A 25619-nucleotide genomic window follows, 5' to 3' on the forward strand; every position below is an offset into this window, starting at 1 on the left:
GGCCATGCTCATCCCTTGCTACTTAATGCAAGATCTGCCCAATGTTTTTATGGGTTTACATATCCCTTGGTTTTCTCCAAATTTGCACACACTTACTTTGGCTGCCGGTGTTTGTGAAAGTATATATTGGAGAAAATAGAACCAAGATGAAGAAAAAAAAAAGATGAAATTTGAGGAACCTGAGAGCAAGACCCCAGTGAAGATTTTAGTCCAGTGTTGACTCTGTTACTGGTTTTTGCCCTACTTCTATCTTTCAATGATAGATAGAGGAGAGAGTGAATGTAGGCTCAAATTGGCAATTTAGGTGGTGGTTGAGGAATCTCTACGCTCCTCCCTATTCTACATAACGTTAAAAGTTAGAGAGTGATTATTACTAGGTGGGCCAATCTAAACCATCCTTGTATTATCAAAGTTGCTTTTCATAGGAGTTTTGATTTGAGTCACTAGTAGTCTAGTTAATTTCTCAAATATGTTGAACTTTTGTCACATGTAACATGTCGTTTCCCCAACCTTTGTACTCACAATTTCAAATTTCAAGCTCTCAAGGAAGACAAAGAAACTTTTTAAAATTTATTTATTTTTTATAAATATTCATTTATACTTGTAACTCAAGTGATTAAGAGCGTTTGTTTCTACACGTGACATGGCCTATATTTGAAGAACCCTAAAAAATTATCCTTTGAAGTCATCATCTCAAAATACCATTTCATGGATTATCATACAATGATTGAAACAGAGGTGCATGGAAGTAGCTCCCATCTCTGTGTTCTGCAAACAATCTTCAAACTTTGTAAAGTTTTGGTAATGACAGAAGCGGGTTTCAAAACACAAGCCATGTAGGCGCCACTGGGAGACAATCCATGAGTATATATGGACTGAAAAGATGATTTGGGTGTTTTTTTTTCTTTTGAGAAGTGGATAGCTAATTGATGGTATTTGAGAGTTGCAGGTTTTAGCTTGGAAGGGGGCCAATCATAAATCCATCAAAGCACCCACCTTTGAAAGGTTACCTTCCTCATCACACCCACCATTAATTCTTGAGTGGTCCAAAAAAAAAAACAAAACAATGTACCTGTGTCAGTGCATTGTGGTATTTAATTTTTTCCTATTCTGTGAGAAGTTAATGGTGTTCGAATTATTTTCATTTGGGTTTTGTTTCTTACTGGTGCTGTTTCTTCTTCTATTGCTTGCATGTGGGCGTGCGTGCTTGTGTTCTTTTGAACTTTTGAGTTTTCCATCTCAACCTATCTACTGGTCAAAGAACTAAAGATAAAGAGGGCCATGAGCCTTTTTTTCAGTTAGACAACCAATCCTAATGCCTGTGATGTAGTCCTATAAAAACCAAAGTTGTTTTGGCCACCTTAAATATTTAGGTGTGACAAGATGTTGTGATATTACACAGATCTCCAATCGAAAATTCACGAATTAAGGTTAAGAAATGGATTAAGTTAATGTTACGTAAGGGTGGGCATGCGGTATTTAGCCACCGATACCGGAAATTTGAATCGGTATAGATGCAGTATTATGGTTTGCAAAATTGTGCATCATGCCAAATCAAGATACGGTATCGGTACCATTTCGGTACCAAAACGATACAACTAAAAAATGAACTAATTCAATATTCAACACCAAAATAAGTGATGCCTAAGTTACAAATTCAAAGATTCAACATATTCAATATCCATCAACATATTCAATATTCAATATCCATTAACATATTCAATATCCAAATCCTAATCAACATATTCAATACCCAAATCAACCAAATCAATATTTATCCATCAACATATTCATCAAATCCAAATGGTTAAAACTCATGCATTATGACTTACAAACCAAAAGAGTTAAACTTATGCCTTATGGCTTACAAAAATACAAACACAATTCAAACATAAATGACAAAAGCGTTTGAGAAATTGAAAGGCAAGCGAGAGACAGAGAGCGAGAGAATGAAAAAAATTATATTTCAGTATAGTACTATTCGGTGCACGGTGCGGTATTGACCGATATCAAAATCTTGATACCGCTACCATACCATACTCGATTAGTACGGTATGGTACGGTATCGAATATCTATCGGTACCAAATGAAACGGTATGAAATTGGTACGGTACGGTGTGGTTAGGGTACGGTTTCGGTATTTCGGTTTAAGATGCCCACCTCTAATGTTACGTATTTAAAAACACACGACGTTTAGAGAAATAAAGGAACAAAAAAAAAAGAATCAATTTACAAAAATTAATTTGATGTAATTTCGCAAAGAGGAATACTAGCAACCTTCTCTTTTGGACATTCTCCCTTTTTTGCTTAATATGTGTCATTCTCCTTACACTTAAAACAATGTCATTAATATATTATACAAGTTAACTTTTGCTTTCTAAGTTTACCCTTATTAAATGTATTCAATTTATCCAAAAAAAATTCACAACTTTCTTACCATCTTATTAATTTTTTTCTAACGTCAATTATTTAAAAAAAAAGAAGAAAATATATGCTTTTAAGAGGAAATGTCCCTTTCTTTTTCTTTTTTTTTTAAACACAAAGGGTTTAGATGGGAAAAAAAAAAGTCCTTTGTGTTTTTAAAAAAACAAACATTTCTTCTTTTTTGGAAAAAAGCATACATTTTCTTTTAAAAACTAATTGATGTTTAAAAAAAAATTAATAAGATGGTAAGAAAGTTGTGAATTTTTTTTGGATAAATTGGATACATTTAATAAGGGTAAACTTGGAAAGCAAAAGTTAACTTGTATAATATATTAATGACATTGTTTTTAAGTGTAAGGAGAATACACATGTCAACAAAAAAGGGAAAATGTTCAAATAAGAAAATTAGAGAGAATGTTGCTAGCATTCCCCTTTGACAAATCCATCAAAAATAATAATGATTTTGTAAAGGTGGAATGTCACTCACTCTTATTATCATTACAATTATGAATTTGCATTATTATACACACATATTTTCTTTTTGTTTTCACTTCTTACCGTTTCTGTCTCACCTATACAAATCAATCTCTCAATTCTCAAGTAGTATATATAAAGCAAAGGACAAGCAATTATAGAGTTGGGTCATTTTCTTTTTGGCTGTCTTTTCCTTATTTCCCCTTTTTCTCTTTTGGAGTTTTAGAGTGAATAAACCACTAGGATGGGACTCATTCCCTGCTCCATATGGTTGTCTGTTTTTGTCCAGAAATCTCGAAAATGATTCCTATTACAATTTCCAGGTAGCTACCCAACAATCACAGATTATAGAAACCAAAATTGACTGCAACAAAAATTAACAAAATCCCTTTGCTAATTAAGTACAAAACCAAGCACACAATTCAATCAGATTGTAAATTTTATCTCAAATTTTATGCATATGTCAAATGGCTTTCGTCATTTGAACTAGACGGTACCTATCACTTACGAAAGATTTGTAACATCTCAACCGAACATTAAGAAATTCTAGATAAATTCCTAAGCCCAAAGATGGTACAAATAATTGATGTGCTCAGTTTAATTTTGGGCAAAATAGGGCAAAATAGCCTAGGCTAGTTGAAAATCTTAGTATTATTTGAGATCATTATTTTGTATAATTGGGATGCAGAAATGGTCCCCATTTGCCTTCTTTTATGTGATGTATCTAATGGGTCCAGCTAAGCCCATTAAGTGTCCTTTTACTATTAGACCCACAATTTCAAGTGCAGTAGGTGTAGCACTGCAGTGGCATGAAAATTGTCACCCCCTCACATCCTCCTAGTAGTTTACATGGATTTTGGAATTTGGGGTTCTACAGTTGTTCTTGAACTTTCCCATATTTCTATAAGAACATCATGATTTACACTTCTTCACTATGAATGTGTGTGCTGAGTGGAAGAAATTTTAAAGGAGATCCTCAATCAGAAACCCCTGCACAAAGTTCCCCACCACCAGGCTTTAAAGATTGGTAGGGCAGTGTGCATATTCTCACTTGATCCTTTATTTGACTTCAAACTTTGTGTTTTTAAAGATTAGATATATATGTTTTGATTAAACTAATGGGAAGACCTTAAAAGTGGCAAAGGGCCTAACATTCTTCTGTTCTTCAACAAGATTTCATGGCAGTTTGCCTCCCCAACGTGAATGAATGGAGGGGTTTCAGCTGAGTCACTTTTCATCAAATCACAGGTGGCTTTTTCTTATTTAATTTTCACATGGAGGAAGAAGACAGGAGGATAATACTTCGTCATGTGCTTACAAACTGATCTGCAATGCACCATATCTCTGTAAAACTCTGCTCCCCATATGTATGTATATGTACAGGGAAATGCCACACAGAAGGCCACTGAAATTGAAGGGATTGTTGTAGAAAAGGGTGACTCTCAAAAAATAATGTCAACCAAGAAAAGAGCGTGGTAGTTTCAAAACGAAGCATTTTCATTTCACAGTGTTCAAATTGGTCAACTTTGTTTACTTTTGTTTGAAATGCTCTTTGGCTTCTGCCATAAATGTTCAAGATCTTGCAAGCTTGTCAAATCATTGCTGATGTTAGACAAAAGATGTTGGGTTATTAATGTCATGCAGATGACAAAAGCTAAGGTAATTCCATTTGCCTAACCAATCATATATTTCATCGAAAATAATACCGTTTATCTATTTAAAAGAAGATTAGTCATCGAGAAAATCCTAAATACTCTCTAAAAAAATCCTAAGAAAAAAAATCTCAAATTAGCAGTCAGACAACATAACATGCTAAATTTTTTATAAAAAGATAACACTTTTACGTATGATCAAAGGCTGAACTGAGACTGGGAGGTGAGATATCCGACCGTTGAACTTTTGTTTCATGTTTTAATATGAAGCTTGGTTCGTATACATGGTGCTATATTTTAAAAATATAAACATTTTTGGAAGCCAAATTTTACTTTACTTGTAATAACTTTTTGTCCACGTTCATGGCACGTGGTATGTACAACCAGTACACCACAAAAAGACATCAGTAGGGTTGGATTGGAGTACTCAAATTGGAGACAGAACCTTTTGAATAATTATATACAATTACAGATATAGCCTCGGGTTCAATATTATTGAATTGATGATGATTGCTAGGGAATTAAGGCTGGTAATTATTGTGTAAATGATCAACAAAATCCATCACACAACAACGGATGATTTGATCCTTCAAAACTAAGCATGCTTAATTAAACTAAAGGACAAAAAGCATATAAATATTATTAAGTACCAACCCTTTTGCTTATGGTTGTCTGCTGCAGATGTGTGATGAGCCAATAATTCCAGTATGTGCTGCAACCACATTGGATTCTTTTTGTAATTCAGAGGAGAGAGAGAGAGAGAGAGAGAGAGAGAGAGAGAGAATGAAAATGTTTTCTTGGGGGGCTTTCTACTGTTATTCAATGTAAGTTTGAGGATGTTTCTGCAAATGTGCTTTAAAATTTCAACTAGTGTTGCTTGCTGCCTCCACCTAATTAATTTTTGCATGGAAGGAGCCAATCATGCTCTCTTTACCACTTTATTTCAGTGTGAATGTGTTTTGGACTGAGCATGAACAAGTAATTGTGCCGTAACTTTTCTCTGTTACCATTCAAGTAAAGATAGATACTTTCATTGGCACCTTTTACTTTTATCAAAAACGGTGTGCTTTCCGGCGAATTTTATCGGGTTGGATTAATTTTATAGGAATTGTTTCTTGAAATTCCCAACTCTTTAAGGGTATGAGTGTAAGATTTTGACTGGAAGATTGGGTGAAGCCTAGCTTTTTTCTTTCTTGCCTCAAGATTTTCCCGGCAAATTTTTATCTCTCCCGGCAAAACTTGATATATCCAGGTGAAATTTTCCAGGATAGATCTGTCCCAACAAATTGGTTTGCGATAGATCTTTTCCGGCGAAAGTTTGTGAAAAAGGTCTTTCCCTGCGAACTTTTTTGAGATAGATTGACCTCTCCCGGCAAAATTTATCAGGATATATCTTTACTGGCGAAATTTTCGAAATAGGTCTTTCCCATCAAATTGTTTCGGGGTAGATCTTTCTCGGCGAAAATTGTTCTTTCCCAACAAATTATTGTCTGGATATATTTTTCCGAGCGAATTTTTTCGTCATGAAAAGCATTTTTTTTTTTAGTGACAAAAGGGCCCTTCCAACTATGCATCAACTCCACTCCACCCATCTTCCCATACTCACAAGAAGTCCTGCGAGAAGGTTCAGTAGCCGAAAGAAGTTGGCGTCCTTCTCACATGCTCCGTATATGCGAGTCAAGGAAAATGCAATACTATACGATTACAATACATACCAAGAAATACTATTTGATCCTCAACCTTGCCATGTACATGTATCTAATTTAACATTTGTATCGATTGCTTGAGGAAATAACATAGAAAGTAAATATATATAAGTTTTAGAAAACAAAGATTATCATCTATCTCTTGTTACATGATAAGATCCAATCCATTCAATTGATTTTTTTTTCTTCTGAATTTCAATATGATTGAATGCAATTAAAACTAGACGCTTCGACTTAATTGGATTTATTTATTATTTTGGTCTCAAACATAAATTTGATTAAAATATTTATTTGTTTTGTTTTATGTTTCATGTCAAATCCATTAAAAACGGTGTGCACTGCAATGATCTTGCCATGAAATATTGAAATTAAGACCCCATTTTTGACCAAGCCTAATGGACCAGCTTTACCATTGAATTAATCCTTATAGGACGATCATGATAGGGGATGCGAATGAAACCAAAGTGCAAAGCCCTAACCCCGAAGAAACCCACAAGTCAAAAGGCTACCACATGTTGTTACTATAGAATCACATGTTTAATCTCTCATATTACGTAATCTAACAGGTACGATGACATAGATAGACACATATTCAGAGAAAAATGCACATAATTGTATGCCGACGGTGATAGAGGAGAACTAATTTGCAGCCTCCCCACCAATAAAAAGCTTAATCCAATCTGGTAGGTAGGACGTAGGAAGGAATTCAGTGTTGTGTTGGAGTTGTGAAAAGAGTGGATGTTTGAAATGGGTTTTGGGTTTTGGTGATGGCTCACAACAAGGCTTTTGTTTGGTCGCGAGGAGAAGTGATTTTGGAGTTTGTGATAGTTGAGAGATGTTTAGAAATGGCACAGCTTCGAACTGTCAGATCTCAACGTAACTGGACTGGAAAGAAAAGCATACCCTGGACTGGATACGTAAAGCTTTGAAACATTGCGTAAGTAAGTGAAAACGACATGGTATTATGGCGTAAGTACGTGAAAACGACACATTATAGCAGTATGTCATCATAATGCTATGGCGTTGTTAATTCTTGGTTGGTACAATTCCGCAATCATGGCCTTTGACCCCCCTCTTTAGTTTGTCTTGAAGTGTGGACTAAGGTAACTAGGGACCAAAGCAAAGAAATTAATCCCAAAAGATACATTACATACACGCCAACATGGTGAATTAAGTTTGAGACGGAGCAACCTCGGTTGAAACAAAAGTTACAGTCAATGAGTCGCTCACTGGTGGGTGGATTCTAACCGTTAATGCATTGTTAACTTCACATTCACAATTGTTAGGAATCGTTATGTCTGCGTTAGCTTTTTTATTTTTTTCTTTACATTCTATTTAGAGTCGGTACCTGAAGGTGAGAAAGTGGTGTCACCGCACATGCCCCACACTTGACTCCAAATTTTAAATAATATATATTATTTGTCTTAAATTTCGCACAAAATTTCTCAAAATCTGAGTGCTGGTTCTGACTGTATTCTTCACATGTATGCATGTTTACTGCACAATCATGGCTGGACGATTGTTCCATGTATTGACAACTGAATGGTAAATCTAATGAATAGAAAAGACATAGTCCTAGTTAATCTCTTGTCATCATCATTCTGCTCTATTGCCTAGCTAAGCTAGGAAAAAAATCATCAAGAAAAAATTATCCTATGTACTTAGTGGTCCATTAGCAGCAAGAACATATTAAGATTAGGTACTTAAATGGAATAATAACAAGGTGGGGCTGGAAATATTAGGTGCTCAAGTGGAATTAAATTCTGCTGGTACCTGATGAACATGTGGATCATAGTCCCCACATGAGCACTTTAGTGATAAAGCCAAGCTATCAATGTTCTCTCTTAGAGATTTAAGTTTTCAAGCTCATTAATTATTCTCAATTAGCTAGTTACTAAACCCAAAAGGGAAAGAAGGAAAAAAAAAAGAGCTAAGATGCGACTTCAAATTAATAATTAAGACAAAGAATTTTCGTTCGGGAGAAAGCAATGAGTATATGCGCTATGTGTGATTAATAGTTCATATTCATAATCAAACAATATAACATGATGTACACAGTTTACCGTAAAATTTGAAATGACATTTTCTACGGTTCTTTTTCCTTGACTAAGCGTGTAAATAACCATCTCTTTTCCCCATTTCTAATAAGCAACTTCAATGATTGTGGATCAATGATGTTGCATTGCTCCCAGTCCCATCTACCCCTATTGTACGTTTAACTTTTGGAAACTTGAAGAAGAAAAAAAGAATAAACTAGAAGCAGTAGATAAACCACCATAAAAAAAGTTATTACAAGGAGCTTCCTTCCTCTAGTACATTGCTCTTGTTTTCAAAACTCTTTTATGTTCAACAACTTTTGAATAGAATGGATATCTCTAGGCTATAGCTTTCTGCAATTCTTTCCCTCTCCATCTCGATTATGTATACGACTATATGAACCAAAAAGATGAGGACAATTAAGCAAATAATCATACAAGCTTAGAAACATAGGACCTAAGGTTCTTTATATATTTTATATTTTTATTATAAAACAGTGTCAATTCCCCACATTGGATGGCACTTTGAAAAACCATGTTCTAAGGTTGTATCATTTGATCATTCATTTTGATTGATAGGGACGTAAAGTTCAGGCGAGTCGACTGGCCATGTGTTAGTAAAATAGTCAAGAGCACACTTGGTTGGGCAAATGGGTTATCTTGACAAGATTGAAGCACCCTACAGTTCATTTCATGTTTCCTCTTATTCAATTATTTGAGAATAGACTCTAACTTAACGAGATTTTATCTCGAAATAATCGGTTTAATTAGTAACGTACTACCTACGTATTTTTAAGTTATAGATTATTGTGGTTCCGATGCAAGATTATGCTCATTTTCATCCATGATTTGTATCCAACCACACAATCCAAACACTCAAAACAAAATAAGGTACAATCACACTACATGCCATACAAAATTTGGAATTTGTTTTGATAAACATAGTAATACTCTTTTCTTTTCTTTAAAGTTAGTTCATTTAATATAAGAAATGTTATTTGCATTTCAAAATAAGTCTGTTGCACTCGATCTTCCAATCATGAACGAATTGAGATGAACTTTTGATAACCAAATTCCAACTGGGTTTTGAGCAACCTTCCATCATCGCTAGTTGGCCACTTTAACCTGTTCATTGTGCTCACTAGGAAGTATATGATTAAACTACAAGAAAAAAAAATTGCTAGCACTACATAATTATAAAATATTAAATTCTAGATCAAGATTCAAGTATGATGTATGATATAATTTTTTTTTTAAATATGTATATTTAAAATAGAATTCATAAAAAGGAAAGACAGGTCACTGCACCCAAAAAAAAAATTGCCACATGGTGTCTCATTAGGATTTTTATAAATAATTTCCTATAAATAATTTAATGCATGGAATCATCTTTTTTTCTTCTTCTTTTTTTATACACAAAATTTATAAATCTGACGTGGAACGGAATCACCTTTCAAGATGAATAATGATGTATGACACTCAAATTATACATAATCACATAATTTACATTACTAAATCGGGATTACTGTGCATGGTCAGCATGGGTATTTTATTAGGCCAATGTCTTGGCCTTATACTTTATAGTTTCCGTCTTAGACCAACCCTTCCGCACGTGCACTCGTGGGTTGGAATTTGAATATTCCAAATCAAAGGGCTTTTGGTTTTTTAGAAGAAAAGGTATTGCCAATTTGTTTAATTAAGTTGCTATCCTTGAAAACAAAGAAAAATATTGGTATTATCTATTCAAAATCGTTGTCTCGAAGTAACATTTTTTTCCTAATAATTTGATATGTTATGTCGTTAGATTATTAGATTAGACTACTATTTCAATTTACACGTAGTCTAATAATGTAACTAACGTGTAACGACTTTCTCCTACCATACTTTGTTAGCTTTGGGATTCTTGTTTAGATTTGGAGCACATAAAATGGGTCGGGAAAGACGAGGAAAATTATGGGAAAGAGGGTCTAGGTGGCTTGTGGTGAAGCCAATTGGAGAACAATGCGTCCAAGTCCAAGGAAGGTGGCTTCTGGATTTTCTCTGAGAAGACTCCAATACAGATATATCCAAGTATTGACCCGGTTGAACACGTCTGCTTGACACTATTTTATTTGCAAGAAAGAAGAAGAAGGAGGTCAATGCATGATTGTGACTTTATGAAATCGTCTTTGACATATAATTTTTTTCTCTCTCTCAATCCTTAAAACCCTAGAAATATAAAGGGAGACCAAACACCGTTTTGCTTAAGTATTTTAAAAGTCTACGAATTAGACTCAATGATTTGACCAAAATGCCCATGTTTTGAAGTGATTTTACTCATAGAAAAATACATATATTTTATATTATATAATATTTTTGGGTTTTGGCTCCCACAGTGACACAGTCTTACCTTTTATAGTAGTCTCTGTGAGCAGTTTCTTTTTGATGCAGAATCAGAATGATTAATTATGAGATTATTATATTTGATTTTTTTATAGTATTCTCAACTAGACCACAACTTTTCACCTCCCAATTCCAATTAGGTACAACCAAAATTTTGCAAAATTTTATTCCTCTTCTTCTCCTTGGAAAAGGGTTTTCCCTTGTTACAGCATATCCAGCATGCATATACAATGCAAGCATTTATAGTAAGGAATTATAAACATTCTGATGGAAACTTTTGTCAGGGGGGGTTTTGAATTTAAAAAGAAAAAAAAAACCAAAACGAGAAGATTCTTCTAAGTGAAGAAAGATTATTAGATGGAAAACAGATTTTTAGGAAAGGATTAAAAGGAAAACAAGGAGAGATTTTTATATGTTCCGGGTACATTAGATGTGCACATAGGATATGTGAAATTATTCTCTAACTTATTGCATTGCTTTTTATGATATGTGGTTGGTTGTATCTGAAATATTCCACGGATCCTACGTTTATTGGACGGTGCACTAACCACGTGATGTAATCAAAAGTTCTTCAAAAAACAAGACATACAAATAAAATTTAAGCTTTAGACTCTATTTGCATTTGGTAGTGAACAAAAGTTACACAACACAAAAACTACCCTCTTGAAGTTTCAACCACCACTCTTTTGGTAATGAAATCCAAGTCCTCGTGATCTTTGAGAGGGACATAACATTCAAAATAGAAGCATCACATATGCTCCCTTAACAATTATGAAATCTGGGTAAAGTGCTAGTTTATGTACTTTTTGTGGACATCTACTAAACACATTTAAACACAATTAATCTTTTAATTTAGTTCTAAATACAAGTACTGTTTATCAAGTACCACAAGGTCATTGAATTTGGAAAAAAGATGATTAAAAAAAGAGGGAAATTGTTGCTGGTTAGACACTGGCTTGCAAATTGGTTTCTCTTTTGGAGTGCTGAGTTTTGGTTATTTGTTTACTTTGACACATTGGTACAAAGCACAAGGTTTCATGAGCCTTGAATGAAATTGGAATTCATTGTTATACGGTCCCAATCTTCTTTTCACCTTTAGCTAACCTTCCTAGCCTAGCCTTTTGTGTGAATGATGCTGCTATATCTGAGATGCCAACCCATCTCACAATTTTATTTTTATTCACTTTTTCTTTCTTCTCTGTCTCTTTACCTCTTTCAGGCAATCTCCATTAATTTTTGAGTTGTACTGTACATATGACTGTATTTCACACATTTGGTAACACTCTTTCAACCCACCAATTTATACGAAAATAATCAAGTGCGGACTACGGACTGTGAGAGACTGGACGATTGGCTATCACAGCCCGTTATTGTAGATGTCCGCTCCTGAACCGGCCTTCTAAATAGCATGTTATTCCAAGAGGCAGTCATGCAATTCTTATGCAGATCTCATTTAAACAGAAAATACGTATCACAAAAATTGTGACATGGCAACCTAACCTGAAAGATTTGGAAACAATGACCAGTTAATTGTAAAGAAAGAAGAAAACAACGGCCAGATAATTCAACTAGTAATGGCCTAATTTGTAACTGAAAGATTAGTCCAACCAACGGTATCCCAAAATTAAACGAAATCATTAAGATTAATCATAATTAATTTGCACAATTTAATAGAGGGTTTATGACTTAAAAAAAGAATTCAAGTCCACGGTAAAAACTCTGGTCAATGATTACGTAAAACTGAGCAGAAAGAGAAACCTGCTGGAGGAACTACAAGGGTATTTCTGGAATAGTACCCGCGAGTGTAGAGGCGGCAACAAGCGTCAAACTTTCCGTCAAACCAAACACCCCATGCAAGTCTCGTTTTGTCTCTGAGTCTTTGTAGCTTTTGGTCCGAGTCTGAGCCCCCAGAAATAGAATATTTTCAGAGACCTTTCCCAAACCCAAACCCAAACCCCAATCCCCAACCCCCAACCAACCCACAACATTTCCAAATTTGATTTTTTTATAATTTTAATTTTTTATATACAATCGATATGATTCGAACACAAAATCTCGGATCGAGAATGCCTAGTGTTAAAAATTGAAGTTACAGACTCCTTGGTTTCCCGATTTCAAATTAGAACTGGGAATTTCCAATTATGTGCTTCTCTAACCACCCATAAACCATCTGAAACTTTAGGAAACCCTCGTCTCAATCTTCAACTAATCTGGTTGTTACTCAAATTAAAATTTTTAAACTGAAAGATATTGCCTAAAAAGTACACCCATAAAATATATAAAAATACTAAAAAAATAGTTTTTAAACTGATACACACCGACGCACAATGCCACCATACATAGCCTCTCACTCTCTTTCTCTCACATAAACACAAACACACTGTTCACCCTCTCTCTCTCTTTGCTTTCTGTGTCTCTCTGCTACAAGCCGACGACAAACTCCGCGCTGGCAAAGATTCCCTTCTCCCCTCCTTTGTCCTACTTTTTTCCTTTTCCTTTTCTCTTATCTTCCTCCGCACAAACCCTAAGCTCTGAATTTTCCCCGAGAAACAAACAGGCAAACCCAACAACTATCAGAGAATCCCAATCCCACCGTCATGTTTCAGCTGATCTCGCCTTAACCCAACACGTCTCTTTCCCCATACACTCTTAAAGTTGTCTTCTTTTTCGAGCCTGATGGGCTGCACGAGCTCCAAGCTTGATGATCTTCCGGCCGTGGCTTTATGCCGAGAGCGCTGCGGCTTTCTCGACGAGGCGATTCACCAGCGCTATGCTCTGGCAGAAGCCCACTTCGCTTATATTCACTCCCTCAGAGACATCGGCCACTCTCTGCATAAATTCATCGAACAGGAGGTGGGCAATTCATCTGGGTCACCTCCTTCTCCCCACCTCAACCTCCCTCCTGTCCGAAAAGGGGACCCCAAATTGTCGCCGCCGCACCACTCTCATTCAAATTCAGGTTCCCATCTTCACTTTCACTCCGATTCCGACGACGACGACTTGGGCTCGCTCCACCACTCGGACCACTCGTCGCCGCTGCACAATACTCACCCTGGCAGCCATATTGATTACATGGGCAACGGCCAGGAGGGTTTCCAGGAGGGTTTTAGCTCGTACCCAGATGGTTACATGCGCATGAATTACATGAGGAACAAAGCGACACCGTCTGTGGTGTATCAGCAGAAACCCATGAGCCCAGAGAACGTGTATCACATGGGTGAATCTTCTTCTTCTTCAAATTCGTATTATGGATATCCAAATTCAAATCCTAATCCGAACAACACTGCTAATCCTTACCCTTATTATGGTGGGTACAACAATTACGGTGGCGGGGGTGGGGGTGGGGGGTATTATGGTAATTCATCTCCGCCGCCGCCTTACGGAGCCATATCGTCGCCGCCGGCTTCGGCTTCCACCTCTGCGAAGCCGCCTCCGCCTCCGCCATCGCCGCCTAGAGCTTCGGCTTGGGAGTTTTTGAACCCGTTCGAGACTTACGATAAGTACTACTCGGCCTACACGCCGAGCCGAGACTCGAAGGAAGTGAGAGACGAAGAGGGAATTCCCGATTTGGAAGACGAGGAGTACCAGCAGGAGGTGGTGAAGGAGGTGCAGAGAGACCACAAGCACGTGGTCGATGGCGGGAAGCATTCCAAGGCTGTTGTGGACGATGAGTTAGCTGAAACACAGCCTTCCTCGCTTTATCAAGCGAGGCCGAGCGTGGAGACCGATGGTGGTGGGGCTGAGTATGAGGTCCATGTGGTAGAGAAGAAGGTTGTGGATGAGGACGAGAGGCGTGAGGACCGTGCCAATGGCGGCGGTGCACCTAAAGTTCGACCGGGGTCTCTGGATGCTTTTGAAGTAGCTCGAGAGATTGAGGTTCAGTTTCAGAGAGCTTCCGAGTCCGGGAACGAAATTGCCAAGATGCTCGAGGTGGGAAGGCTTCCACATAATCGAAAACATGGTGGGTATGGGATTATACACCTTTTAATGGATAGATTGCTACAAATTTGCTTGCTTGAATCTTGATCTATCTGGGAAGTTTTAAACTTTTATGCTTTTGGTGTGTAGTAGTTTTAGTTTCCTAAAATGGGAAGTTTATAGATCAGGATTTTATGTTGTTGAATTTTTGTTGAATTTGAACTCTATTTAGCAGAGATTTGACTTTTGTGTTGTGTGGGTCTTTATGATCAGTTTCTTCCAAGATGATGTCGTTAGTGTCTTCGCAACCTTCTACTTCTAAGAGTGCTGAGCCATCGGCCTCCTCTGAAATAGCTGGTCCTGCTCAATTGGGGTTTGATGAAGAAATGATGATGAGGTCCAAAAATCTCTCTTCTACCTTAGCCAAGCTGTATCTTTGGGAAAAGAAACTCTATAATGAAGTAAAGGTATGTTGCTTCCTCCGCTCCTGTTACTAGCTGCATGTTTGTTTGCTCATTTTTGTGGCTTTGAAATTTCTGAGCCATCTGGGTTTCTTAACAAATCAAAATTTTCTAATTATGCTGTGCCAGACAAATGGTTCGTGACCGTTTGTTCAAATGTATTTTACGTTCCTTCTTCATAATAAATCTCTTACTTTCTATTTTGGTTGAATGTGAAATTTCAAATATTTAATTTCTTTCCACTCTTGGATCTAGATCTCTATGAAAGTATCTTCTTAATTTGAAGTCTGACCAGTGCATGTTTGTCTTCAGAAGAGCCTCTTTATTGATAGTTTGATGTTCTCTCGGACATACATCATGATTCACTGGCTAAAACTTGGCTAATCTGTATCCAACATGGGTCTATCTGAATAAGTAACAGAAAAGTTTTCTTTTTTATTCAAGCATTAACCATTACATGAGTTTGACTAGTTCTTTTGGTGACGTACTCTTGCCCTGCTTACTATCCTAAAGTTTAAAGCACTGGGCGTATTCAAGATTTTTGCCCTTCTTAATTTGTGTCCTTGTCAGTTGTGACTGATGGGTTTCCATTCTTATAATTTTTCAGTCTGAGGAAAAGATGCGGGTAATCCATGACAGGAAGGTCCGTAAGCTGAAGCGTTTAGATGAAAAGGGAGCGGAGGCTCACAAAGTTGATACAACTCGAACTTTAATAAGGAGTCTGTCCACAAAAATCAGAATTGCAATTCAAGTTGTTGACAAAATATCTGTGACCATAAATAAGATTAGGGATGAAGAATTATGGCCACAACTGAATGAATTAATTCAAGGGTATGTTATCAATCTTCCTAGTTCTGCTGCGCTTGTTTGTAAGTTTTGTTATTTGTTTCAGTCACAACCCCTGCTATGAATAGTTTCTCTTCTTTAGTATATTTGTATGGGTTAAGGATTAGGCTTGGTGATTAAAGAATAGAAGTAATTACGCTAGAAGGAGCCTGGGGAAAATTAGAAGAACGGAAAAAGCTTGATCACAGTTTCCTTATAATATTTGTCAGTTGGTGTATCATATTTGAGATCCTCATGTAGGACTTCCTAAAACCCTTGTGACAAATCTAAAATTATATAACTTGTACCAAAAGTATGAAATTGGGTAAGTCTCATATTGGAAGTTTTTACTTCATATAGTGGTGTCTTAAAGAACACCTACCTTAATAGAAGGCTCCTAATAAGACTACAAGTACTTATGGTAATCAATGAACCTCATTTTGCAATAGGGAAGATTGGATAGGTGATGGCCATATTGGGCAGGCTTATATTTATTATTTATGCTTTTATTTTCTCAATGATCGCTCACTTGGAAGTGTATACTTTGTGGACGACAAAGTGTATGTCATCTGTGTGACATTATGGTTAAATTATTTTTCCTTTTCTTTTCTTCAGGTTAACCCGGATGTGGAAATGCATGCTTGATTGTCATCGTACTCAGTGCCAAGTAATTAGAGAAGCCAGGGGTTTAGGTCCTATTGGATCTGGAAAAAGGGCTAGTGATGCTCATCTTGATGCTACATCGCAGCTTGAGCATGAGCTTATTAACTGGACTTTCAGATTCTCTACTTGGATTAGTGCTCAAAAGGGTTATGTGAGAGCTTTGAACAATTGGCTTCTAAAATGTCTTCTGTATGAACCTGAAGAAACACCAGATGGAATAGTTCCTTTTTCACCTGGTAGGATAGGTGCGCCTCCTGTTTTTGTAATCTGTAACCAATGGTCACAAGCTTTGGAGAGAATATCAGAAAGAGAGGTGGTTGAAACTATGCGTGTCTTCACCACGAGTGTCTTACAGGTTTGGGAACAAGATAAGCTTGAAATGCGCCAGAGGATGGTAGCACACAAGGATCTAGAGAAAAAAGTTAAGAACTTGGATAGAAAGGACCAAAAATTACAGAAGGAAATTCAGGCATTAGACAAGAAAATTGTGCTAGTATCAGGGGATGCTGACACTCTCTCAGTTACTGGACAGATTGTATATCAGAGTGACACTAGAAATAGTACTTTACAGGCTAGTCTGCAACGCATTTTTGAGGCCATGGAAAGGTTCACCGATAATTCCACAAAAGCTTACGAGGAGCTTTTGCAACGTAACGAAGAAGATAGGCTTGCGAGAGAGGAAGAGAGGGTTTCATAGGGTCTGTTGTTAGATGGAGTTATAACTATCCCTTTTGCATTGATGACTTGGTTTATTATCTGCACATTTCAGCTGTTAAGGCGAATGAATGGAAGGTCTCTAGTTCTTTGAGGGTCTATTACCTTGGAGCTCAAGAATTCGTTCCTTGGAGCAAGCTTTTCCTCCATCTGTCGGCGGCCATTTCATTGTCTGCTTGGCTAGTTATTGTTGCTGAGATCAGGATAATCTGTAATAGCAGTAAGCCATGCTTGAGGCTTCCCCATTTACAGTGCAAGCTATTTATCTGGGCTGGCTCTGCAGTTTTAATTTAAGGAGACAACCAGTACAGTTGATTGATGACAACGGCTGAATATTTATACGAGCAAAGACAATGGGCAACAATGCACACAGGCAAAGGTGAGGGGCAAGCACAAGATAAGTTATTGCTGATTATGAATCAACTTGGTCCACTGCCTGACAACAGAAATGATTTTAAAGCTGCTTCTGGCCAAAGTGTTCGCTGAATCGACGATTGCTCATAGAATCACATTATGAACTACTCTTACTGCTCCGTGAATCAGTGAAATCTACTTTCTATGGACTGGGGCTCCTTTCTTGAGCTAAATATTGCAATTTGGCAGCATATGAGAGACGTGGAATGAAGGGCAAGAAGGGAGCTACTTTCACAAATCAAAAGTACCAAGACTTTTGCACAAATTGGCCAAAATAATTCAAGTAAGCGGCTGTCCTTTTCAGTTTTGTGATGATGATGAGTTTCAGTGTAGTCTGTATGGGGTGCTTGGAGTGACGCAAGTCCTGTCTCTATGCCCAAAAATAATTGGATATTTGTATAAAATTTATTCTTTCCTTGTTCTTTCTTTTTCAGTATTTCATTTATATCAATTATTGTACAGACAACCTTTGGCAATTGAACAAAGTGACAACACCTTTAATAAGAAAATGAACCAAATAAAAGTTCTGCTAAACGGCGACGTTTCATGGAGTGTTTGAATGTGGATGCAAAGTAAAAAGCTGTGAAGTGAAGTGTGAAATGTGACTTTAGTCTCTTCAATTATTGAGGTTTACATCCTGTGAACTCTGTAGAGCAAAAACTACGTTTGGATTTTGGAATATATATATATATATATATATTTTAATGTTTATGATTAGGTCACTTTGCTTCCAGCAGTCATGCTTCCGTGATTCAGCAGAAAACTGTGAAAAAAACCTTTGAACCGAGTGAACTTGAGAGTCGACAAAATTCATTGCTTCTTGACAGTTGAACGGAATTCACTTTCATGGGTTTTTGTATGTGTTGAAAAGTCCAAAAGATATCATGCCAAGCCCAATTCAGTTAAACACGTTCATGTTAATCTCTGAATGGGGATGCGTCTATAAGCTTATGATTCGTCTTCGTCCAATACAGCAAGACTGTGCCCCAAAAGTCCCCATCGATTGGTCCATAGTCCACACGACATTAGGCGCCCATAGGGTGCCTCTTTCCTTGAAATGAGAACCATAGGTTGGCCATTTGACCATTTTTACATAAACATTGAAGAGTATTATGATCAGTCCTTCATACCTTAATATCGCTCATTAAAGAATGTCAAGCTTAGTCGCTTACGCTTTAATGCTGCTTTTACAATGTTATGGTCAATGAATCATTACTCTTAGAATGTTATAAAGTACTATTCTCGTTACAAATAAGTTTTTCTACTTATCATGACTCGTAATGCTAAAATTTACACTTTAACATTGTTTTTACAGTGTTATGGTCAATTAATATAAACATTAAAGAATGATATTGTCAGTCGTTCATGCTAAATATTAATCTCATAACTCTTAGAATGTTAAGATTAGTCACTCATACTTTATCACTGCTCTTATAATATTACGATCAATTGCTCATGCAACATTTTTGGTTATTTTGTCCTCTACAAATTGTAAAAAAAGCTAGGCTAAAGTCACACTTCCCAATTCCAAATCACATATGAAATATAAAATGGGGCTTGTACAAGTAGAGAGTATGAGAATAAAACTTGTGACTATCATGGGTTAATAACAAATTTCTGTAGTTCTTCGATTGTCTAACTTATTCTCTTTTTGCGAGTGGAATTAAAAGCAATGGACGAATGGGAATTGGGAACCAGCAACTACCACTCCAACCAGTCTTTTTTCTCAATTTCACCGGGTGTTGAAAAATATTCATTTTCATCATCCACCAAACAAATGATTGACATATGTTCACTCTAATTTTTTTCTTTCTCCTCTTTGGTATCTGTGCAGAATCGGCAGATAGATTTGATTTGGCTACAAACTTTGCTGGCAGTCTTGAGTTTCCACCCAATGAGTTAAAATTATGTGCATTATAATCAGCATTTTTATGATAACCAAGGATTTATTTATTTATTGCTAATCAAGACCAAGCCTATGCTGGCAAAACTCAGAGTGTTGGTGATATCAAACAAAAAAAGCCAACAGGTTGAGTCGAGTAGAAAAGGACATTGACTTATATATAAGTGGTTTGATTTGAATTCTCATGATATTTTGACAGTGTAAGAAACCCCTCTCCCTTTATAATTTAGACTATCGTGTGTATTAAAAAAAAACCAAAAAAGAAACGTGGATTATGTTTTTGAACTTTTGGGCATAACATAACATTATTGAATGGTACCTGCCTACAATGAATGAATGCAACTGTTAAAACACAGGAAGTGGCATATAATGATTTGTCTCCACAAAGAAAAATTGGACCTTTATGAGAAGAGAATATATGCCTTTTCAATTGGATAGGCCACACTTAAAAATAGTTAATACACATCAAGATTATATGCATTAAAGAAAACAAAATGCAACAACCAAACAAGTTCTGGTATCTTGTCATGATGAAGTACTACAAGGAAAGCAAAAGAACAAGACAACTTGAGTACTGGGAAAAATCAGTTGGCTTTTCTTATACAAATCAATCCATAGGTCAATTATGATGCAAAATAACAGGTCATGAGATTCTGTGTTTGTTCCAAACACATACTATTATTAAAAGGGAGAAACTAAGCAAGAAGGGTTTGCTTTGATTCTGCAATTTGCCTGTTTACTGTGTGTGCGCCTTATATTTTATTTTGTGGTCAACTGCACCAGAAAACTTGGTATTTGTTTAACCATGTTTTCTTCTGTCTTTACTTTGTGATGATAATAAACTACCCCACTTGAGCATAATTTAATTGAAAGCATGAACCTTCCAAATCTAATTTCAAAGGGGGAATTCTTGTGGGGTTTAAGGAAAAGAAAAGAAAAAAGTAAGGACTATGTAGCTCAAGTAGGTTAAGAGCATTTATTTTCTTATCCGAGTCGAGCTTATCTATTCGGTTCCTATCTCGGTCAATATTACACATATGAAAATGCATAAAGAAAAATTATATATAAAAATACACGCATATAGATAGATGACAGAATCTTATAATCCTAAACAGAATTTCACAAACTAATGATATTAATGTGATAAAACTTGATAAATTACCAATATTTAGGAAAATAATTGTTCGGACAAGATTAGTACTAAAATGGTGATGATTGATGTAAAAAGAGATACGTGTTGCATTCCTATCTTTTTTTTTTCTTTTTGTCAAAAAAGAAACTAATTAAATTCTTTTGCTCGTAGGAAAATTGAAAACCAAATGGCCGAAAGTGTTTAGTGGAAAAATGGAAAGAAATAAAAGAAGGTTAACTAATAAAACTGTAGCAACTAGAAATGCTTTAATTACCATAAGCTAAACCTTTAGCATTAAACTGCCAGGAAGCTGTGACAGAGAGAGAGCACATACAAAACTGTCTCCTCTCTCTCTCTCTCTTCAAGTCTCTCTTAACCCACTAGGCACTCAAGCTGAGGAGGCAGCCAGGAACCAGCTCATGGTTTTCCTCTAGTTTTTTCTTCTTCCAACTCCAAGAAGCTGCTGAAGCACACAAACACACAAACCAAGTCATGGGTTGCTGTGAATCAAAGGTTTCAGAGAAGCAACCAGACAAGCTCCAAATCCAAGCACATGCCAACAACAGCCGGACTCCGACCCACCACCAGAATCCATCTCCCGGATCCGACCCGGAAACCGGCGGAGCTCCACCCTTCTCCGAATTCTCTTTCTCGGACCTCAAAGCCGCCACCAACAACTTCAGCTCCGACTTCATAGTCTCAGAGAGCGGTGAGAAAGCCCCTAACCTTGTCTACAAAGGGCGGCTGCAGAACCGCCGTTGGATCGCCGTCAAGAAGTTCACCAAGATGGCTTGGCCTGATCCCAAGCAGTTTGCGGTAAGCTTGTTTATGCTTTTGGCTTCATTGGGTTTGGGACTTTTGGTCGTTTTGGTAGTTTTCAATCGTTTTGTGAAGTGGGTATGTGCAATACTTTGTGGGTTTTTAAATTTCTGGGCTTTTGCTTTTGTAGGAGGAAGCTTGGGGTGTTGGGAAGCTGAGGCATCGGAGGCTTGCAAATTTAATTGGGTATTGCTGTGATGGTGATGAGAGGCTGCTTGTTGCTGAGTACATGCCTACTGATACTTTAGCTAAGCATTTGTTTCATTGTATGTGTCAACACCTTTCTTTTCATTTTTTTCCCCACTTTATACTTTAACTGGTGTATAAAGAATGCTGCTTTTTAGCTTAGCTTCTAAGATTTCTCAGTGACACTTTTGTGAAGTATCTCTAAGTACATAGTTCTTAAACAATCAAACATTGAAATGTAAGATTGCATTGACATTAGTTTTCTAAAGTTATGCCATTTATCTTAGCTGGTCTATTTATGCATGTTGTTATCTAGTAGTTTTGCCAATCCTAGATGATGTTTTATATTGCCTTTCATTTGGGGAAGGTGCGGCGAGGTGGTTTTTGCTATAGTATTCTATTTAATGTGACTGTATTGTGCTCGTCTTCGTACTGTTAATTTCCTGAGTTTTGCATAGGAGATCAATTTTACTTTTGGGTTTTGTGCCTTCAAATTGAGATATTAGTGGCTGCATTCTGTTATATCTAAGATTAAATTTTTGGTCTCGGCTTGTTCTTGACAGGGGAGAATCAAACCATTGAGTGGGCTATGCGTTTAAGAGTGGGTCTTTATATTGCTGAAGCTTTAGATTATTGTAGTACTGAGGGCCGTCCATTATACCACGATTTGAATGCTTATAGGGTTCTCTTTGACGAGGTATTCCTTTCTCAAATTTGATTATCATAGTTAAAAATATATGTATTTTCAGTTACTTCAGTGTCCATTAATATTAAGGGTGATATTCTAGTATTTGAATGTGACCTGTAGGATGGTGATCCTCGTCTTTCCTGTTTTGGTTTGATGAGAAATAGTAGGGATGGGAAGAGTTATAGCACGAATCTTGCCTACACGCCGCCTGAGTATTTAAGAAATGGTAATAACATCTCTAGTCTAAATATCACCTATCCGTTTGATCATTGTCTAGTTATTATTGTAGTTTTCCTATCTAAAGGAATTTTCCTGCATGAGATATGCCTTCAGTTGTCTTTTAATTTACATTGTAGGAAGGGTCACTCCAGAAAGTGTTATTTATAGCTTTGGCACTGTCCTTCTAGATCTGCTAAGTGGAAAGCACATCCCTCCAAGTCATGTAAGTGCACTGCTATATAACATGCTTTATGCGTTTTAGAGCAAATGTATCTTGATGCTATAGTCCTCTTGGATTGTGTCAACTAGTAGTTGTCACTCAAAGTTGAAATTAATTAATTACAAATATTCTTTAGCGGATCTGTTTATACTAATTTGATTGTTCAAATAAGATACGCAGATATATCTTTGAGTATTCAAGCTCTTCAGCATGCTGGATTTGAGAAACAGTTTTCTTCATAACCTCCACATCTTAGTGGACAAATAATATTGAACAACATCCCTGTTTTATATAATTTCATTCTGTCTCCATGCAATTCACCCATCTTGATGTTATGTAAAAACACTCCCTTTGCTTCTTCTAAAAACTATTTTCATGGTTATCTTATCTTAGTTCACATAAATCTCTTCTTGGAATTGTGAATTTCAATTTACTTTTAATTTCAGTGCATGAGAAGATTTTTCGTGGCTTTATGAATTATAACAATACTTAAAAAATGATGGGTATTCCTCCATCATGCTAGAAGTTTAAGTTGTTCACCAGTTACATATCACTTAAGATGTAAGGTGAGATTTGTTCAGTGCTGGTCTTTTTATTTTATTTTATTTTATTTATAAACGGAACATAGTCTAATATATATTTGATGTATATTCATGTAAACAGGCTCTTGATATGATTCGGGGGAAAAATATCATTCTTTTAATGGATTCACATTTGGAGGGGAAATTTTCTACAGAGGAAGCAACCGTGGTTGTTAATCTTGCCTCTCAATGTCTCCAATATGAACCCAGAGAGCGGCCTAATACGAAGGACCTTGTTGCGACACTTGCTCCACTGCAGACCAAACCTGAAGTAAGATACTTTTCTCTAATTGGATTATGAAATAGTCTAGTTTAACCTCCTTTAGGGCATTTCCCTGGCATCCACATATTCTTACATGGCCAAAACTATGTTTGTCTGTGGACCTAATATGAGGTCAAATATGTTTTGTAATCGATGGATGTGCTTTTAAGATGATAAAGGAGCACTGCTTCACATTAAGAAGCTAATAACAAAGGTCTGGATTGCAGGTCCCATCTTATGTCATGCTTGGAATTCCAAAGCATGAGGAAGCCCCTGCAACCCCACAACGTCCCCTTTCTGCAATGGGCGAGGCCTGTTCTCGGATGGACCTCACAGCAATCCATCAGATCTTGGTTATGACGCACTACCGAGATGATGAAGGAACCAATGAGGTAGTTGAGTGGTACTAGAGGTCTTGCATATCCCTGTTCATTCAATTTGTGCTAAGAGATCTTTTTGAATTTGGATGGGTTCAGTTATCTTTCCAAGAGTGGACTCAACAAATGAGAGACATGCTGGAGGCAAGAAAGCGAGGGGACTATGCATTTCGTGACAAAGATTTTAAAACTGCCATTGATTGTTACTCCCAGGTATAACTTTGTAGCTCGTGTGTGCTTTTTAATTTATGTACAATGGTAAATCTTTTGGGCCGGAAATATGTCAAGAAATTGACTGAACGTTTGACTTGGAACCTTCCACCAGTAGATTATGTCATAATTTTATGCCCCCAACTGTAAGTGTTACCATATTTATTTTCTTGCTCAACCTTTTTGAATCAAATTACTGCTGATGTAATCTTTTGTAGTATTTTGTTGATTAGATTTAGGATGGCTATTCGAAGCATTTTGTTTTGTTTTGTTTTTTTTGTGTTATGATGGGCTCATCGAGTTATAATCTTGAAGTAACTGGGTCTTAAGTAGTGATGTTAACTTAAGTGGTTCCTTTTGGGTTTTTTGCGTGCAGTTTATAGATGTTGGAACTATGGTGTCCCCAACTGTTTTTGCACGACGCAGTTTATGCTATCTGTTAAATGAGCAACCTGATGCTGCTCTTCGAGATGCAATGCAAGCACAATGTGTTTATCCAGACTGGCCCACGGCCTTCTACATGCAGTCAGTTGCTCTAGCCAAGCTAGACATGCACAAGGACGCCGCCGACATGTTAAATGAAGCAACTGCACTAGAAGAAAAGCGACAACGAGGAGGCAGGGGATCATGAAGTTCAACTATGTAATAAGTGATAGTCCATTATTCATCACCACCAATTGACAGTTGTTGAGGCCAACGAAAATTTGTATAAAATCTGAGCTGGGAATCAAATTGTCTTTACCATTGAGAATGTATTTATACAGAAACATCGATATCTTTTCTTGCACTAGTGAATGTGTGCTCCTCTCCTCTCTCTCTCTCTCTCTCTCTCTCTCTCACTGCCTCACTGGTCTTGTATAGAAACCAAAGACAGCTACTTACTATCGTTGTGATTTAGAAATGGTGGATATAATTTAAGCGACTCCAACCCGTCTTAATATGCTGACCATGACAATGGTGTCACGCTTGTCGTGCACCCGCGAAAGCGCGTTACTCAGGCTTGTAGATGGAACTTTATATTTTGAACAATGGTGATAAAATCAGCAGGGCAAGTTATATTACTATTAAACACCTTTTCCTCAGATACAAGGCAAGGGGATAAATTTTCCTTGGTGTCTTTCCCATGTGTATTTATAGGTTTATGCATTCTTTTTCTTTTCTGTGCATGCAATGGCAACAATGGCATTGTATGTGACAAAATTTGCACGTAAAAGCATTATTTAAACAAAACTTTTGACTGAAAATTCATATGAATTGTATGGGTTTTCTAAATGATTGTATTGCAAGACAATATGATCACGGACTTAATCTTTTTTGTAGTCCCTATTTGTCCCTCTAACATAGAGACAGTCA

The 25619-nt window shown here is 36.7% G+C and overlaps 2 protein-coding genes across 2 annotated transcripts; both read left to right on the forward strand.

The window, feature by feature from the left end:
• The first annotated feature begins 13006 nt into the window (after positions 1-13006).
• Positions 13007-18091, forward strand: LOC103334905 (DNA-directed RNA polymerase subunit beta, putative (DUF630 and DUF632)). The gene is made up of 4 exons (XM_089054427.1): positions 13007-14635; positions 14866-15059; positions 15661-15884; positions 16494-18091. Exons 1-4 carry the CDS (start codon positions 13351-13353, stop codon positions 17236-17238), a joined length of 2448 nt encoding a protein of 815 aa, XP_088910553.1. The 5' UTR covers positions 13007-13350; the 3' UTR covers positions 17239-18091.
• A 2909-nt stretch (positions 18092-21000) lies between these two features.
• LOC103334904 (serine/threonine-protein kinase BSK1) lies at positions 21001-25056 on the forward strand. Its single transcript, XM_008237891.2, has 9 exons — positions 21001-21520; positions 21654-21789; positions 22273-22406; positions 22518-22623; positions 22754-22839; positions 23500-23688; positions 23907-24071; positions 24156-24269; positions 24643-25056. Exons 1-9 carry the CDS (start codon positions 21197-21199, stop codon positions 24895-24897), a joined length of 1509 nt encoding a protein of 502 aa, XP_008236113.1. The 5' UTR covers positions 21001-21196; the 3' UTR covers positions 24898-25056.
• Positions 25057-25619: the final 563 nt, after the last annotated feature.

Source organism: Prunus mume, linkage group LG6 (assembly GCF_029339155.1).
Source record: "Prunus mume cultivar Tortuosa linkage group LG6, ASM2933915v1, whole genome shotgun sequence".
Lineage (NCBI taxonomy): Eukaryota > Viridiplantae > Streptophyta > Magnoliopsida > Rosales > Rosaceae > Prunus > Prunus mume.